The sequence below is a fragment of the Daphnia carinata genome, chromosome 6 (assembly GCF_022539665.2).
Source record: "Daphnia carinata strain CSIRO-1 chromosome 6, CSIRO_AGI_Dcar_HiC_V3, whole genome shotgun sequence".
Taxonomy (NCBI): Eukaryota; Metazoa; Arthropoda; class Branchiopoda; order Diplostraca; family Daphniidae; genus Daphnia; species Daphnia carinata.
The window spans coordinates 2,460,274-2,477,597 of NC_081336.1; the positions used below are offsets into that span (position 1 = coordinate 2,460,274).

General features: G+C 37.3%; 2 protein-coding genes and 2 long non-coding RNA genes across 4 annotated transcripts; 2 read left to right on the forward strand and 2 right to left on the reverse strand.

The window, feature by feature from the left end:
• Nucleotides 1-888: 888 nt before the first annotated feature.
• Nucleotides 889-2,991, forward strand: LOC130690508 (uncharacterized). Its single transcript, XR_009001023.1, has 8 exons — nucleotides 889-1,027; nucleotides 1,085-1,169; nucleotides 1,233-1,340; nucleotides 1,409-1,457; nucleotides 1,526-1,612; nucleotides 2,050-2,150; nucleotides 2,221-2,328; nucleotides 2,393-2,991. It is a non-coding gene; the product is annotated as an uncharacterized LOC130690508 (long non-coding RNA).
• Nucleotides 2,992-7,527: 4,536 nt separating this feature from the next.
• LOC132088107 (uncharacterized) lies at nucleotides 7,528-8,199 on the reverse strand. The gene is made up of 3 exons (XR_009421335.1): nucleotides 7,991-8,199; nucleotides 7,711-7,803; nucleotides 7,528-7,651 (listed from the first exon to the last, which is right to left on the reverse strand). It is a non-coding gene; the product is annotated as an uncharacterized LOC132088107 (long non-coding RNA).
• A 1,280-nt stretch (nucleotides 8,200-9,479) lies between these two features.
• On the reverse strand, nucleotides 9,480-10,658 carry LOC130690498 (globin D, coelomic-like). The gene is made up of 4 exons (XM_057513505.2): nucleotides 10,321-10,658; nucleotides 9,956-10,257; nucleotides 9,675-9,888; nucleotides 9,480-9,607 (listed from the first exon to the last, which is right to left on the reverse strand). The coding sequence occupies exons 1-4, from the start codon at nucleotides 10,396-10,398 to the stop codon at nucleotides 9,488-9,490; spliced, it is 714 nt and encodes a 237-aa protein (XP_057369488.1). The 5' UTR covers nucleotides 10,399-10,658; the 3' UTR covers nucleotides 9,480-9,487.
• A 2,535-nt stretch (nucleotides 10,659-13,193) lies between these two features.
• Nucleotides 13,194-17,217, forward strand: LOC130690474 (mast/stem cell growth factor receptor Kit-like). The gene is given in 15 exon segments (XM_059495589.1): nucleotides 13,194-13,472; nucleotides 13,642-13,813; nucleotides 13,877-14,043; nucleotides 14,103-14,256; nucleotides 14,336-14,512; nucleotides 14,572-14,766; nucleotides 14,822-14,928; nucleotides 14,996-15,244; nucleotides 15,326-15,467; nucleotides 15,525-15,752; nucleotides 15,822-15,960; nucleotides 16,235-16,526; nucleotides 16,592-16,714; nucleotides 16,769-16,898; nucleotides 16,969-17,217. Coding segments are annotated over 15 exon segments (2,787 nt in total). The 3' UTR covers nucleotides 17,202-17,217.
• The last annotated feature ends 107 nt before the right edge of the window (nucleotides 17,218-17,324 follow it).

Genomic DNA, 17,324 nt, shown 5'->3' on the forward strand with positions numbered 1-17,324 from the left:
GTATTAGTTTGTTTTTCTTTGTCTATTAAAAATCTTATAAAAAGTAGGGTGATGGAGAAAAAAAAAAGAATGTAGAAGCTCAGTAGCTCGTTCACCTTCACATTATGCACTAGTGTAGATTTATGGATTGCAATCCCGGTGTAGTGATTCACAGAACTTTTCGCACATGCACGTAGTTTTTGTCCACAAGCTGTTTAGGTTTCATAATTAGTAGATTCACCAGTTACACACTAATAACGAAATGCACCAGCAATTGGTTTAGCCTCTGCACTGGTATTGCTTAGTTGGGTAGTATGATAAGTCTAGATGATATAGATAAACGAGATTAAGTTAAGGATCAGTAAATCTAAGTTTAAGTTAAGACTAGGACTACTTCAAGTAAGGCGTGATGCACCGTACTCGTTCTGTATTCACGGCATTACCTCGGCCATTTTCCTTCACTGCTTAATGCGTTACTTACCTGTAGTTTTCGTTCGCAAAACATATCCTTTCAATTCTGTTTAATCTCTTCACACAATTTGCCAATTCCCCGTCAATCCCAACAAACTCCCGACTGCTAACTAACAGATTCATTTTTGTTTTCAGGAATGTTGTAATGAAATGTAACTGTAATTACTATTCATGCTCTTCTTTCAAATTATTCAAACACTTTTTTTTATTCATGTTCTATTTCGTACGCATTCAGGAGAGGACCTGAGGGGATGCTGGACATCGAGGATCATCACCGTAACAACGAGATCAACGCCAAGATTTGCCAGGTATATACCTTAAAAATGTAAGCCTCTAAACATGTTTGTTTTTTATACAATTAAGAGGACCACAGTACCACCGAGGGATACTGTTGGACGACAAGGATCGCTGCCGGGTCATGAGAATTATGGCAAAGGACTAAAAGTTATTCATTAAAAAATGTTTAAATATTAATTGATGTTTTTGTTTTTATGTATGTAGGGGACACGTACATACACACGTGCTGGACGACAAGGATCGCTGCGGGGTATCTAGAATTATCGCCAAGGACGTAAAGGTATTTGCTTAACAATTTAAAAGTATTAATTGATATGTTTTTTTTTTATTCATGTAGGAGAATCTATGACACCATCGAGAAGGACCATTGGGCAACGAGGGTCACCACTGGGGTCACCAGGATCATAGTCAAGGATTGTAAGGTAATAATTTTAAAATTTAAGTTTCTTGTGATGATGATTGTTGATTTTTAATTGCTGCAATAGGTACAATTTCTTGACATTGGATATGGAGGAAAGAGAGAGGGCTAAGGTAATTGCCAAGATGTCCTTAATTGTCATCAGTAACAGGCTAATGTTTTTTAAAATAGAAAGGTTAGGAGGGAATGAAATTGTTTTTATATGGTAATGATGGCCAACAAATATTGATTTATACTTTTTAGGTTGTGGTTCCCAACTGCTGATGTTAAGCGCTATTCTGTTATCAATATAGTAAATAGGTTTTCTTAACATATTTTTCAAAAATATTATGCTGTTTATTATGTTTTTGTATTTTTTAGTGTGGTAAAGAAAGATTGTCTGGAGAAGATAAATGTGATAACAGGAGGAACCAAGACTTAGGCAAGATAGAAACGTTCGTCAACAAGGTAAATGCATATTTTTTTTTATTTTTCAATATGATTTGGCTAATATTCTATAAAAAAGGCACGGTGTTTAGTGGGAAATCCATTTTGAAAAGCTGGCAATTTCTTAAGGGTACTGCACTTCTGAAGTGTTTTGGTTTCCCTTTTCCAGGTGCCGTGTAGAATGTTTCAATTTCCCATTCTGGTTGCGGAAAACTACTGTTTCAATTTCGCGTTCATATGTGGCGTATTTTTCACAACTATTTCGCTATCCTGTTCATAGATGGCGCGGGCTCTAAAATGTTTTGATTTCCTGTTCATAGGTGGTATGGTATTTTTTCCAAAATGTTTTACATTTCCCTTTCATAGTTGGGCCAAAAATATGAACGATACGAACCGAAAGACTTTGCTTCATTTATTATGTGGTTTTTAATTGTTTCCTCATTTGCTTTTAACTATAGGCGTCAAGACACCAACCACAGGGGGCAATGCTCTTATTACCAACAGATCTCTCCGTTCCGCTGAACAGTACCGTAACCAGCAACCGCAACACTTTTCGATCGTAACATAACTTTCTTTCATTTAAAATGAAATGTAATTTTTATATATTGTATTTATTTTTCAATTTAAAGCAACCGAAGATGAGTCCGGCGAATGCAACGTCTCAGCATCAATACCGAGCAGCTCCAGCACGTATAACAAACCCAGCAGATGGTTGACACACGCTCCGATCCAGTCCTGTAAATTACAAATTTCATTTAAATTTCTTTGATTGTTGTTGACGAAGACGGGCTTTTATATTAGATACCAAGCGCTTTACACGTATGCACCGCAGAATGATGACGAGCTTGAACTACAAGAGAACGACATGATCTGCGTGCTGGAAAAGTGCGACGATGTTTGGTACGTCGCACTTGGTACGCGCTTTCTGTTTGGTACGCGCATGTTTGGTAGTCAACGGACTGGTCTTTTCGGTACGTTTCCGGGCAATTATGTCGAACGCGTTTGATACGTTTTCAAACACGACGCACGACATATTTGAACGAATCGATTGCGTAATTTAAAAGACACGACAGGACACCCACCCAACCTATCTACAACACATTTCGAGTCGCGAAAAACATTGTTACGGTTATACTGTTTCATCACCTATATATTTTTATTCTTTATCTCATTTACAATTTGATACAGCAACAGCGCCAAAGAATCTCTCATTTGCATCAGAACGTGGATCGCTACACTTTCAGTTGATCGTATTTGTTTCTGCTATAATATTCATGAGCGTTTATTCGATCATTCTAAACTATGACATGATCTGTTTTCTTTTGTTGTTTCAAATATTTTAACCTATCCATCGTCTTCCTACATGAAGCTTTCTCATCGTTAACATTTTTTTTTTTTTTTTTCAGAATATGAGTCATCTGGAAGCAGAGGTTTTGCCACCGAACGATTTGACATCAAATAAATGAATGTAAACTTGTGAGTATGGAACCAGACAGATGTCGCGGTTCTTCTTTAACCATCATTCTCCTTGTTAATGTGTTCGAAAAAGAAAAACTTCAAATAGTTAGAAAAATGCCAAGCTTAGAGATTGTATTGGATGGTGACAACACAAACACACTCACCCTGTACGGCCATCATAACAGTTCCGACATTTGTGTCACATGACGAAGAGCAACATTTTTACCGCGTTAAAAGCCTATCATCTTAATTATAATTTTTTTTTCTTAAAATCTTTTTCAAAATCTAAATAGTATAAACGGTCATTGAAACTTTCAATGACAGAAAATACTTTCAATTTGAAAGTATTTTCCTCTATTTCTCCTGCTCGAAAAATCTTTTTTCTCATTTTGTCAATGGTATTATTTTACAATTAATTATAAACTTGTTTGTTCCATGGAATTAATGTTTTCTTTTTCTTTATCAAGATATGAGGTTCTTTTTTCCTAATTCGTCTTGCATGATTACTGTCTATGGATGGCATTAACAACCCATGGTTACTTTATTATTATTTTTGTATTATTAATTATTAGGAATCATTTACACGATCACACACATTTTATTATAACTGACACATTTACATAATTGATACCAGAAACATACACACACACATGACACCAATTATACTTTTTGTAATTATTGAGTATTGAACCCTAATATTCGGCATAGCTTGCCGATGCTCAACCATGGAGCTATATTCACATATAATTTTCATCTTTTATACCTTGAGTCAACGCACATTCAGTTTGAATAGTCTTGCTATGATATTTGCCAGTCTGAACAATGTTTGTATAAATATCGTAGCTTATTTGTAAAGTGTCTGGCTACGATGCCAGAATATTTTGGTTCAAACCCAGTTCGATACTCAACTCTAGGGCTAAATTTTCTCTTTTCTAGCTTGAGTCACAATATTATTATACAGTCAATGTATCTCATCTCGATATGCGCTTTGTTAGTCTCCTTTGTTGCAATAAAAGTTTCACAGCTTAAATGTAGAGTGTCCGGCTACGGTGCAAGAATTCTCTGGTTCAAATCTAGTCAGAGGTTAAATAATTTCCATATTCAAACATTTCATAACCAAAATTTGTATATATTTGTTGTTATTTACAATTTTGAAAATGTGAAATAGATGGCGGATCGCTGTACTGATTGTTAGTCTGATTACTAAATGTATGTGAAGCTATCGTGTTGAGTGTCCGGCTATGGTACCAGAAGACTGAGGTTCAAAACCAGTTAATATTCCTAGCAAACAGTTTCCATTTTTGTGATTCTTATTATTGAATGTGTAATATGGTGTCTTGAAATCACATGCAAAAATAGTTTTCGGTGAAATGTAACTCATGGCTCAATGGTAGAGCATCGGCTCCGTAAGCCGAATGTATAGGGATCGATCCCCAAAAGATAATCTCATAATTGAATATTTCCAGAATATGAGTGAGTTAATATAAATTTATATTGAACCATGCAACTAAAATTATTCTAAGTGTAAATATATTGTCCTTGATAGATTAAGAAAAACAGGCAAGGTGAATATATGGTTCATGGCTCAATGGTTGAGCACCGGCATTGTACGCCGAAGGTTAAGGGTTCAATTCTCAAAAGAATCAAATGAATATAATTGGTTCAATTCAAACTAAATGTAAACAAGGTTAAATGTATTCAAATATATGAAGCACCATGCAAACGTTTTCCAAATGTTGGAATACATGTGCATCACTACGATCTATCTTGAAAGGGCTTAACGCCTACGGTTAAAATCCGTTGTAAAATATATCAGTGTCTAAATATTCATTAAAGAGTAACTTGACTTATTTATTAAAATTTGTTACTAGTTACGACATTAACTGTTTGCAAAATATCCGTTCGCGTGCTTCGCACGAAGTTTCCCAACTCGACTGGCCCCGTGGAATAGTGACACCTGGGAAGGTAGGAAGACCGTGGAATCGGAAACCTAACCTGGGAATCGAACCAGGAACCTTCGAGTTAGGAAGCGGACGCCTTGCCTTTCTGGCATCTGCCCCCCTATATCCCCCCATTGGGATTTGGTTTTCTATTGACTCGCGCGCACAGTCACATTAATGTGTTGAAGTCTTAAACTTTACAGAATTGTCACAAGTAGCTCAATGGTAGAGCATCAGCCTCGTAAGCTGATATGTGTGGGTTCGAATCCCAGCCAAGTGCCATGGGTATTGTATAAGTACGCATAAGGTAGTTACCCGTACATATATGTCAATAATTTTATAAATATAAATGTTTGAAATCAAGAAACTGGTTTTTCGATCGGTGTTATGTCCTATATATATTATATTGGTTGTAATTCCAGTTCGAATCTATGTGTCTGCATTTGGAATTGTTGCATATCAATTGCAATGTTAGAAATCTTTAATTACGCGGTTGTACTCTTATGGGGATCGATCCCTATACATTCGACTTACGAAGCCGATGCTCTGCCATTGAGCCGTGAGTTACATTTTGACGCAAACCATTTTTGCAAGTCATCTCAGGACATCCTATTTTCCATATTCAATAAAATGTTAACTAATCGAACTATTGGCTTAGACAAGATTCGAACCTCAGCCTTCTGCCTCCGTAGCCGGACACTCTACACATAAGCTATGACACATATTCAAACACTTATCAGGTTGACATATAGTATTGCGAGGCGACACACATTGACTACACAATATTATTGTGCATTGACTAAAGGTATAAAACAGAAAATTTGTATGTGACTATAGCTCAATGGTTGAGCATTGGCGAGCAATGCCGAATATCTGGGTTCGACACCGATTAGTTACTGAAAATGCAAAGTAGAATCAGCTGCAATTATGTCAAAACGGATTGCAGTCCATTACCACTAAGAAACATAAATCCATTATTCCAATGTCAACGGTGATTAATAAATTAATAATCGTTACGGAATTTGTACGAGGATTGCGACCACAGAAAAAAAAAATCACTATTCGTCCAGCGGCAGCAGAAGCAGAAAGGAAGGAAGAAGCAGAGATAACAAAATAAATAAATTTTGGTTTAAAAAAAAAAAAAATTTTTATTGACAATTCTCTGCACATTACAATTATTTTTGCAACTTTAAAAAGGCACAACAGCCCTTTCAAAAGTTGCCGTCAACCCAGGCAGGGGGAGACACTGCCTTGTTGACCCACCGGGGAGATTACCCGGTGATTGGCTAAGAGAAGCCGGAAGAAGAGCTGAAGATTTGGAACATTTTTACAGGAGCGATTAACCTTTAATTCGGATTTGTGGATAGCCACGTCGCCCTCCGTGAACACATCATCGGACTAAGCGGACCCCCACGTCCCCTTTCCGGCCAGAGCCCTCCAAACCTCGGTATATGTTGTTTTTATATATACCGTACAGTAGGGGCATGACCCCCTACGGGCTTATTATGAGTCAAGGGGAAACGGGGCCACAGAAAGAAGGGAGCCCAGATATGCACTTTAATTTCTTTATAAGAATACCATAATGTGACGGAACGTAAATGGGCCATGGCAATTTCTGGCAACGCTTCCATCGGCTATCTGTTTCAATACGCTCCTCCTCAACGAACTTAACCCTTTCCGAACGGCTGCCATTATGTATCTATGTAAGGAAAGCAAAAACATTAATTAGCATTATTTTTTTTTCAGTAACTTACAGAAATCCAAAAGACTTCGGACAGGAGCTTTCGGAAGTCCATTTTGAAGGCCAAACACTGTTAAACAGATATGGATGCAGTTGTGATTCTTGACTGTGACATTTCTATTTTGCCTAACTACTGGTTTCTCCTCCTATCTTCACATTTACATTCTTCAGACACAGTAGGTCTCTTTAACTAAAAGAACAAGAAACATAATTAACAGAATCATGGTTTCAGAAAGCACGTTAAAGAAATTTATTTACTTTGTTGACAAAAATTTAAACAGAATAGGACTTAACATCTTCAGTTTGGGAATCTCAACCAAAAAATTATAAATCAATATTTGTTGGCCATAACTAACATTTGACAATTTCCTTCCCTTCTAGCCATTTCTATTTAAAAATATAATCCTGTTTTTGAGAATGGCATTGAACAGCAAATCTGAAATCAATAAAAAGGTTTCTCGTAAGTACTCAAGTCCTAAAAGAAATGTTTTATAGCACTAACCTACAGCAAAAAATTAACAATGGAAAAGCGACATGACCAACAGTGTACTATACCCTCAGGGCAGTGTGATGATGGTTCGCAGATCTCCCACCTATGAACGGAAAACCGTAACAGTTTAGAAAAACAGGGTCTTCTTCACGCCACCTATGAAGGGAAAAGCAAAACATTTTAGAAAACAACATCCTTCGCCATCTATGCACAGGAATCCGAAACATCTTGGAAATTTTAGCTTACGCCACCTATGAATAGGCAATCGAACCATTTTAGAAAAGCAGTGTCCTTAAAGAGTGGACTAACCATCTCCAAGAGTGTGGATTTCTTTTACTTAGGTGATAGTACCAACAAAAATGGCTCGTGTTAAGTTAATCCTCAAGATTTCCTTAAGCTTTTCCAAATGGATTTCCCACTAAACACCATGCCTTTATTGAAAGTATTGACCAAATCATTATTTTGAAAAATAAAAAAAATATGCATTTACCTTGTTGACGAACGTTTCTATCTTGCCTAACTCCTGTTCCTCCTCTTATCTTCACATTTACATTCTTCAGACACAGTATGTTTGTCTAACAAACTAAAAAAAACAAACAAGAAAACATGACTAACAGAATCATATTCTTGGAAAACATGTTAAAGAAAACCTATTTACTGAGTTGCACAGAAATAACAGAATAGGACTCCTGTTTAAAGCAAAAATGGCTAAAACATGAATCCCTGCCAAAAGCTATAAAAATTTTGTCAAGAACATGATGTCATTTTACCTAGTATAACACATTGCTATACTTGCACATACTGGTCAGCATTCCATAGGCTACAACTACATAAACAATTAAGAAATCCACATTAATTCATGTTGTTTGTAGATTAGTCTAATACCTGTAAGGCTAAATGACCCTATTTAGAGCTACTTGGGTGCAGATGTGTTCCATTCCGGCTTAGATACCAACTGAAAACCAACAGTTTCAATCAAACAGACTTTAAATTCATTTGATAGTTCCTATGCAAACAATTCTACATTTGAGGCAAGACAAACCAAGTGGATTTTCATTGGAGACAAATCATAAAATGATTTGGAAGAATGTTTATCAAGCAAGAACAGTTGTAAAATTTGCACAGCAAATTGCTAGTAAATATGTACAAATGATTGGGAATGGCGTTATGGGAAATAGAGCTGGGTAGAAAGTCTTTACATCACAACAAACTAATGGAAACAAAAGGTATTACATACCATAATTTCAACTCAGTTTTCTAATAATCCAATAGGAAAACTGTAGAATCAAATCAAAAATGAAACGATCGAAGTGTTACTTCCTAATAACGCACACAGATTAAAAGCAAATGCCACCTTTCCATTAAGTTGTCAACTGGTCACTGAGCAAAACCCTGTCATCAGGCCATTTTTCTCGGCATTGCCAAACTACGTACTATAAATAACACAACATTTTATTTAACATCCTTCCTCTGTCCTCCACGATCTACGATTCTAATTTCATCGGTAGACGATATAATGTCGGCCGTAATGTTTTTGAGTATTATATGTGAGTTATCTTACACGAGTAACCGTTGCTAAACGACTGATCAACAGACCTCGGTGAATTTAGTGTAAAAAAAATTATGCGGCGTACTCTTCCTCTTATAAATGTGTTGGGAAAAAAGGCAGAATTATTTGCGTTTCCAATCCATTCCTTGACATTATTAGTGCCACGAAACATGCAGTAGTGTGATAAGCGTTAAGGCCAAAATACTACAAATAACTCGTAATTCAATAATACGATATAATGTTGTTTTAAAATTTGACTCAAGCAGAGTCCTATAAAATAGTAGAAAACCCGTATCATGTTTAAATTAGCTACGATAATGAAAAACTGTACAACGTCGGGTTCCCGAAATTTGTTGATTACTTGCCTTGTTTATCTTTTCAAAATGCAATAACATTGCAAAATAAGTACTTGGGTTGTTACATCTTCACGGTAATCGTCCCTCAGCAACAGATTTCAAAAGTTTGCCTACTCAGCTTTCTCGATTCCTCGCCATAATATTAAGAGTGCTTGTTTCTACATATAGAAATGCTTGATGCTGCTTTTGATCCCGCTCAATTTCAATATCACAACAAGGCTGCAAGTGCAACGGGTTCTTGCAAATAAATGACCACCATCGTTATATCCAGATCCTATTAAACATTGGATCAATTCGCACGCCAATTAGTAAGTGGCAATAGCACAAAGCACAAAGCGTCTTTAATTTAAAAAGTAAAGATTTCATTCGTAAGTAAATTTGAAAAAAGCAAAAAAAACTTTCTTCCAAGAATCACGGATGACGTCAGTGAAATTATCGCCCATTTCTTCTTGCGTGACGTTCAACCAAATATTCTCAAGCCTCTAATATTTCAAATCCAATTAGCAAGAGCTAAAAAATAAACCATTCAAGTTTTAATGCGATTATTACCTTGAGGTCGAGTTTGCTGTACTTGTTCTTCAGGCTGGCGAAAGCCGGGCATTGTTCAGGAAGGCTGTACCTTAAATGCGGTATGATGTAGTTCAAACTGGCGATACAGTTATATGTTGTGCTAAGAAAGTCACGATTGTATGGAAGCTCAGCTTTAGTTACGTGAGCAAATGCTGGGAACATCATCCTTGCATCCGGCCTGATGGAGAAATATCTTTAATAGAATGAATTACAATTATTAATTGCCTCGTTTAACTACATTTTTAAAAAAGGGGGATTACCTTAGAAAAATTTTGGGTGCAAAATCACTCAGCCGCTTTTTGAGGAAGTCCCAACTAGAGATGAGCACATTGATGTCGTCCCCGCTAATTTTGCCACGAAGGCCAGTTCCATCAAACATTGTGTTTTCACCTGTTCTGTAATTCCTGTTATCATCAGCAGCATAAGAATGCATAGCCGTAGGCACTTCATTTCTGTAATCATGAACAGTTGTCACGATGCTCGCCGTAATAAAGGGATTGTCTGTGCGAGGCGATCCGGAAGTTTTTGCTAGCCCAGATGAATCGCTGATCAAATCGCCGTTCTAAACGATATTAGATTAAAATAAAAAATTATTGTTATTTTTTTTTAAACTTCATCATCTTACTGCATTTTGTTCATTGTAAACGGACCAGCTTGCCAAGAGCGAAAGTAAATTCCTGAAAATAACAACTGAATTATTCATGGCAGAAATAGTCCTTTATGTATGAACAGTTAGAAATTCAATAAACGATTGGAAGTCTTCATTAAACGAAAATTCCCTTTTATATACTCACGATCTCGTGTTTGCTTTTCAAGTTCAGTACAAGTGGCCTCAGTGTCCCAAAGTCCATAGCACTGTTGGAACTCTAAAACATCAGCAGAACGAGTGAACTGTGTGAGGAATGTATGTCACAATCAAAACAAATGCATATGTACGTGACCCTTGAAGTGACGTCGCTAGTGTCTTGAATTTAAAAAGTTTAGCACATCCCACCATTAGCCAATTTCGCCCAAACAGCACTCCTCGCGAATTTTCCTCAAACAAACTTAACCAACTTAGCTGGTTTACGTACAGCTAGTTTTAAAATGCTATAGCGACTGAGATACTATCAATTTTTAACACAGAAATAACGCTTATGGATGCCTGTATCAGAAAATCGGCCAAAAATATAACGACCCTAATTTCGCTTAATAAACACGGCGCAACCAAAAAGTCCAAGACAAGTTACCATCGAGTTAAATTTTCACCAGCCTATGGATGTGAGACTAAGATTACACTCCCAGAATATTTTGCAGTGTTTGCCTCCTGGCATTTCAAGGTCAGAAATAACATGTAAACCATAAAATTATCAATTGCCATGTTATTGTTAGCCATTAGCGATTGGGTTGGCTTTTCTGTGAAGAATTTTGATAAGAACGTGTGGCTTTCTAAAACAGTTTATGTTAAGTACTTGTGTCTGGTAACATTTCTTATTCCCAACAAGACTAGTGCACACACGCGTGGTCGACCAAAATAATCAGCTTGGCATGTGTGTACTGTTTATGTTATTAAACTGAACAGTTAAAGGCTAGAAAAGCCACGGCATGTGGTAGTGGAAAGCAAAGCTCTTGTTATGCACAAAGCTGATAAAAACTACTTTTCAAAATGAATAAACAACGCTATAGCAAGTCCCTGCTTCCACAATTGTGAGCAAATTTTTCTAATTGCGATGTAGACTATTAAATTTCATTTATCGTGCCAAGTTTTCCATTACCAAAGGCAAAAGCCGCCAGAACAGAATTGGATCTTTTCTGGGAGCATTTACATTCTTTTAATCAGGGCAGTGTAACCTTTCTTTGACATTCCGTCAAAAGAAAGAACATAAATCACAAGTGCGGTTGAAATAGAAGGACGTTGCTTATAAAGAATGAGACCAGTAAATCAAAACGACGCCAAAACGATAACGAAAATCCAAGAATCCCCATTATATCTACAGTTAACAAATGCAAATGTGATGTCTGCAACAAAATAAAACGCAAGAAATGTATGTCTGCTTACCTTGTTCAGTAGCTCAATAACTAAAGAATAATACGGTGGCCGTAGGAACTTCTTTGTAAACGGCCATCTCTCGGAACTGATATTGCTCAAGGTTCAAATATTATAGGAGCGTCGATACACATCTTGTCCGAAATCTTTTTCCTTTGCAGTTGTTGGTTTTACGGTGTTTGACAAGTGTTGCTGGAAATCCCGTGCTACGTTGCTAAAAAGAAAGAAATAAACGACAGATCAAAATTAAAACGAATGATGGTTTTTTTTTTAGTATAGAACATAGAGAACGACGATCAGCTTGTTTGCATATAGGTCTATCGGATACTAGCGTATTGTAAACAATGCAAACTTTATTAGAACGGGAATAACCAGAGCACCAGAACGGATACACAGATCTGAACTCAATTTTTCTTGATAGTGATAAGCTTTTTTGCAGAATAATGATTGAGATGCCAATAACCGAAGTTAAACGTCGACACAAGAGCAAACAACCGAATGAATGTTAGAAAATAAAAAAAAAGAAAGATCAGCTGAGAGCTCAAAGAAGCGTCTACTAACGCTACACGGACCGCTAAAGTCACGCACCTAAAACAAAAGAAGAATCACGTTCAACGAGAACATGTACAATCGCTAAAGGATTTCGAGATCCAAGAAAAAGCAAACACACGAAACGTTTCAAATAAGCCCTCAGCACCAAAGTCAATTGACAGGACGCCGAATTCAGATCTTACTGACACCAATACCTCTTTTTTCCTTGTTGCGGAAATTCAAGAAAGCTCCTGCGCTGTCATGAAAACAAAGATTAATGAAAGAGTTTCTTCCTAACCTCATATTTGCTGTGGTTATCGAACGACAGTCGACTGTAATTTTAGATGTTGAGATTCTGATTGCTCTCTGTAAAACCTCAATGCACCTTAAAAAGGAAAATGTGCGCAAGGAGATGCTGCCTCCTTTCGTGATCATCTAACCTTTTGCTGATCATCTATAATGATCTATGGTATGGGCGTGGAGGAAATGTTGTTGCTCTGCTGTGTGAAGGAGAGAGAGAGAGAGAGAGAACAACTGGGACGTAATTACCGTATTTGCAGAAATTCTCGGGAGCAATACGCACTACGAGTGACAAGCTCTAGAAGAGAAAAACAACTTTTTACGAAAGAAGCCAAACTTTCGTGCACGATGGATTCAGCTAATCATGCAATATGAATTGGCATTCAGGATTCAGGAAAAAGTAGACCTTTTCTTGATATCCTTGATCCCGATAAGGTTCGTAGGACTACATGCTCTAGCATTCCAACCAGCGCTGCCTCTGTCGCGTAAGTATAAGTAACAGTGCTTCATGGATCTCGGCCTCAGACATTTCCCGGTGTGCACTCGTACCTGTCTGGTGGATCATAGTTAGAGATTTGACAGGGAAAAGGCGCATCGTTGATAATAAGATATTTATATTAGGATTTCCGTGTGCGTTAACAATGAGTCTATTAGGAGTTACTGATCACCTGTTACGAAAAAATGCTTCAGTACAGTTTGTGCGGCTCTTATTCTATTTGTTGGTGGTTAGTAAAAATAGTGGCAAAGGGGAAGAAGTTGGAGATTTGGTAATGACTCCGAATGGCACGCAGCAGGTAGTCAAAGAAGGTGCGAATCTCATGCTAACTTGCACGTACGATCACGAAGGTAACATTTCGTGGACATTGCCGGACAACCTTGCAAAATATCCGGTAGGTTATTCAAACTTAGATCTTACTAATGTTTAACTCCCCGAAAAAATTGGCATGTCTTTCCCTACAAAATTTGCTAAGAGAATGGTCTATTAACAAGATTCAGATTGTTCCTCCTACGCCCTTTCCCGCTCTTCCCGCGATTTATCTTTATACGTCTGCTGTTACTTCCCATTTCTTTGACATTTTAATCCTGTAGTCAGATGCAGGTATTGACCGTCTTCATAAGACCTTTGCCAGCAACAAAACTCATGCAACATCTACAATGATTGTGAGAAATGCCCAAATTATAGACACTGGAGATTACACTTGTAACGTACACTCGGCGACACGTTATCTTCGGCATAGTCAGCAATATATCTACGTTTACAGTACGTCGAAAATTACTAGAATTGCTTGACTGTTCTTTTTTTAACTGTAAACAAATTAATCAGACGATGTAGATCTCATAATTTTGGACGAAAAGCTCTATCACGAATACGCTTGCAAACAGGGCGATTCAATTGTCATTCCTTGCAGACCCACACATCCAAACGTTACGTTCCATCTCATCCGCAATTCTCACATCACTGCAAAAGGCTACAAGTGGAAACATTCAGATGTAAGAATGACAAGTAAACAAGATGCAACGAAAATTGAACAAATAAATTTTCTCTATAGGACCTGCTTTTCGAGCTGAACACAAAATGGTCTATGGAACCACAACGAGGTTTGATGCTGACAAATGCGACCATCGGTGATTCTGGCCAATACCAATGTTTTGGAACAATGAACAATATCACCGACTGGGAATACTTTCAGATCTACGTCAAAGGTTTCTTTTCCCTCTCAAAAAATAATGTGTAAATTGATTTTCTAAAACCCTATGGCTCAATTTAACGAAAACAAAAAAGGTATTGAACTAGTAAGAAATGGTGAAGCAGATGAACCGCTAGAAGGAAGTAACGTCACGTTAATCTGCCGCACTCACGCCGAACGTGAATTATCCTCGCCTCCGGAATGGGCTTACCAGCAGACCAGCGATATCGATGGTATACTTAATTTTATCAACAACACAAACACATCCGAAGGTAACGAGAAATCAACGGACGATTGACAAGATTCGAATAATTACTTTTCCTATCGTCAGTCAACACAGAGTATTACAATGAATTGCATTCCCGTCGCTTTAAAACAATACTCTCCGGCGGTGAACGAGTATGGAGATACTACGAAAGTCGCATAGAACTGATCGATTTAACCCTGAACGACAACATTACCTTTCACTGCAAAGTCAATAAAGATAAGGAAACCATGTCAAAAAAAATTTCTTTTCGTGTCAAAGGTAAACCTTGATTCGTTGAATGAATTACATTTGAATTGAGAACCGTCCTTTGCAGAAAGAAGCGATAACTCAATAAATAATTTCGTTCAATTGGAGAACGGCAATGCCAAAAACTTGACGTGTGTGGGATCACTTCAAAGAAATTACATTCAATGGCTCAAGGTGAAAAATATTTATAAATAAAATTTTTTACTTGACTGGTTTCGCACATCTTGTAATGACTTCTCAGAACGACAAGGAATACCCAGGAATAGTTTACTCGTCTGGCAGCTCATCTACTTTGCTATTAAACGGGACCGTTGATGAAATAGGGGAATACGTTTGCTGGTGGAACAACAGCCTTGGAGAGCTGAGGCATAGAAACTTCACCGTCTTTTTCGCTGGAACACAAACTAGCGCAACTGCAATTCCCATATCCGTAAATCTGGCCGCTTTAATAATTATAATCGGAATTGGCATCAAACTTTATTTGGATAAGGTAATCATTTTTTATGCAGTTTTTTTTTTTTCGTAACGAATTGCCTTTTATTAATACTACAACTATTTTCTATCGCAAAAGAAAAAGCCCTTATTTCAGGGAGCAAAGAAGCTACTTGAAGGCAACCTCAAACATGTCAGCCAACATCTATCAGTGGAAGAGCAAATTGAACTGCTACCCTACGATAAGCGATGGGAATTCCCCAAAAATCGACTAGCCCTCGGTTTGTTATTCGCACACGAGCGCTTCAAATTGCAAATTTCAAATCTTACAAATATAGGAATACAATTGGGTGCTGGATGCTTCGGTCGAGTTGTCAAGGCGGAAGCAGTGGGGATTGAAGGCTCGGATGAACACGTCAAAACAGTAGCCGTCAAAATGGTTCGCTCAGAAACTAACGTCGCTGCCTTAGAAGCACTGGTGAGCGAAATGAAAATTCTAATGCACTTGGGATCGCATTTGAATGTCGTCAATCTCCTCGGAACGTGTACAAAACAAATCAAAAAAGGTAATTTTTTTTTTAAGACGTCGGTAAAATGAATGCGTGTGATTTTGACGTTTTTGTACTCGTTTACAGGGGAGCTATTTATCATTGTCGAATACTGTCGCTTTGGCAATTTGCAAACCTATCTTATCAATCATCGTCATGGTTTTATTAATCTAATGGACGAGTGTGGCAACATGAAATCGGATGACGAAATGCACAAAATCTTTAGGTACATATTTAAGTTTTTTCTTGCTTTACTTAGAAAACTGAACGTGTGAGACCGTTTTTTTACGCCCACGTAACCACACGTGCTGAAAATTTTCTATTGACATGGTGTTACCTGGGTGTATTCGCATTTTTTAAAGTTATTGTTAATATTGGTTTTGGGATTTCTTTCAATAATTTTTGCATGAAACGTCGAGCGATTTGGTATTCCATGTAAAATTTAATCTACCTCAAACGAAACGTAAATTCATCCTCTAAAATAGTCTGATTAATTGCAGCGAATACGGTGACGTTGCATTAACTCGAACGGGCTCTACATTGGAAAATTCAAAAATTTCTCGTGAGTATAATCAAGTTATTTTAAAAATTCATTGTTAAAAAAAAACAGAAAAAGAAATTTTTCCCTTTTTTTCAGCTTTGGAATCCGTTTATGATCCTCAAGAGCCTAAATCATTTTGGCATTACCAAGAAGATTCGGATGCTACTTTAATTCGATCGGTTTCTACTCGAGACTTGATCTCGTGGTCTTTTCAAATAGCAAAGGGAATGGATTACTTGGCCAGCAAAAAGGTATAGATTCTACTATACTTTCCTATGAATTAAAAAATGAAAGCACGATGTTTTTTTCTTTAAAGGTTATTCACGGCGATTTGGCGGCTCGCAACGTTTTACTGGCCGACGACGGAGTCGTAAAAGTGGCAGATTTTGGAATGGCTCGGAAAATGTACTTGGATAGTAATTACGAGAAGAAAGGACAGGTATCTACTTGGCCATAATCGACAACAAATATTTTAAAAATTTATCATCGACAGGGATTAATGCCAATCAGATGGATGGCCATAGAATCTTTTACGGACCGGATCTTTTCTAGCCAATCGGATGTCTGGTCTTACGGGATATTCCTTTGGGAACTCTTTTCCCTTGGAAAAGCTCCGTATCCAGGTAAGAAAACTTTAAAGTGAGTCATTATTAATGAAATTTTTAAAAAGTGATCTCTGTTAATAATTTGAAGGAATGGATGTGAGCCATCAACTGGTAAAAGAAATTCAAAATGGCTACCGAATGGAGAAACCTGAAAATGCGACAAATACAATTGGGAAAATCATGATGGACTGCTGGAAAATCGACCCAAAAGAAAGGCCAACATTCCGCCAAATCCAGGAGATGATTCAAGATCACATAGAGACCTCAGTTGGCTCTGATTATTGGAGCCTGAACTTTCCCTACGCAAATCTTAATGAATAGGAGTTTAATGGCTCTGGTACAGAAACTGTGTGACACATCTAATCGACAACAAAACAAAAAGGAAACCTAGAACTGAATACCTTCCCAAACTAATCATCACTTAGTTGATAAAACTACCAAAAC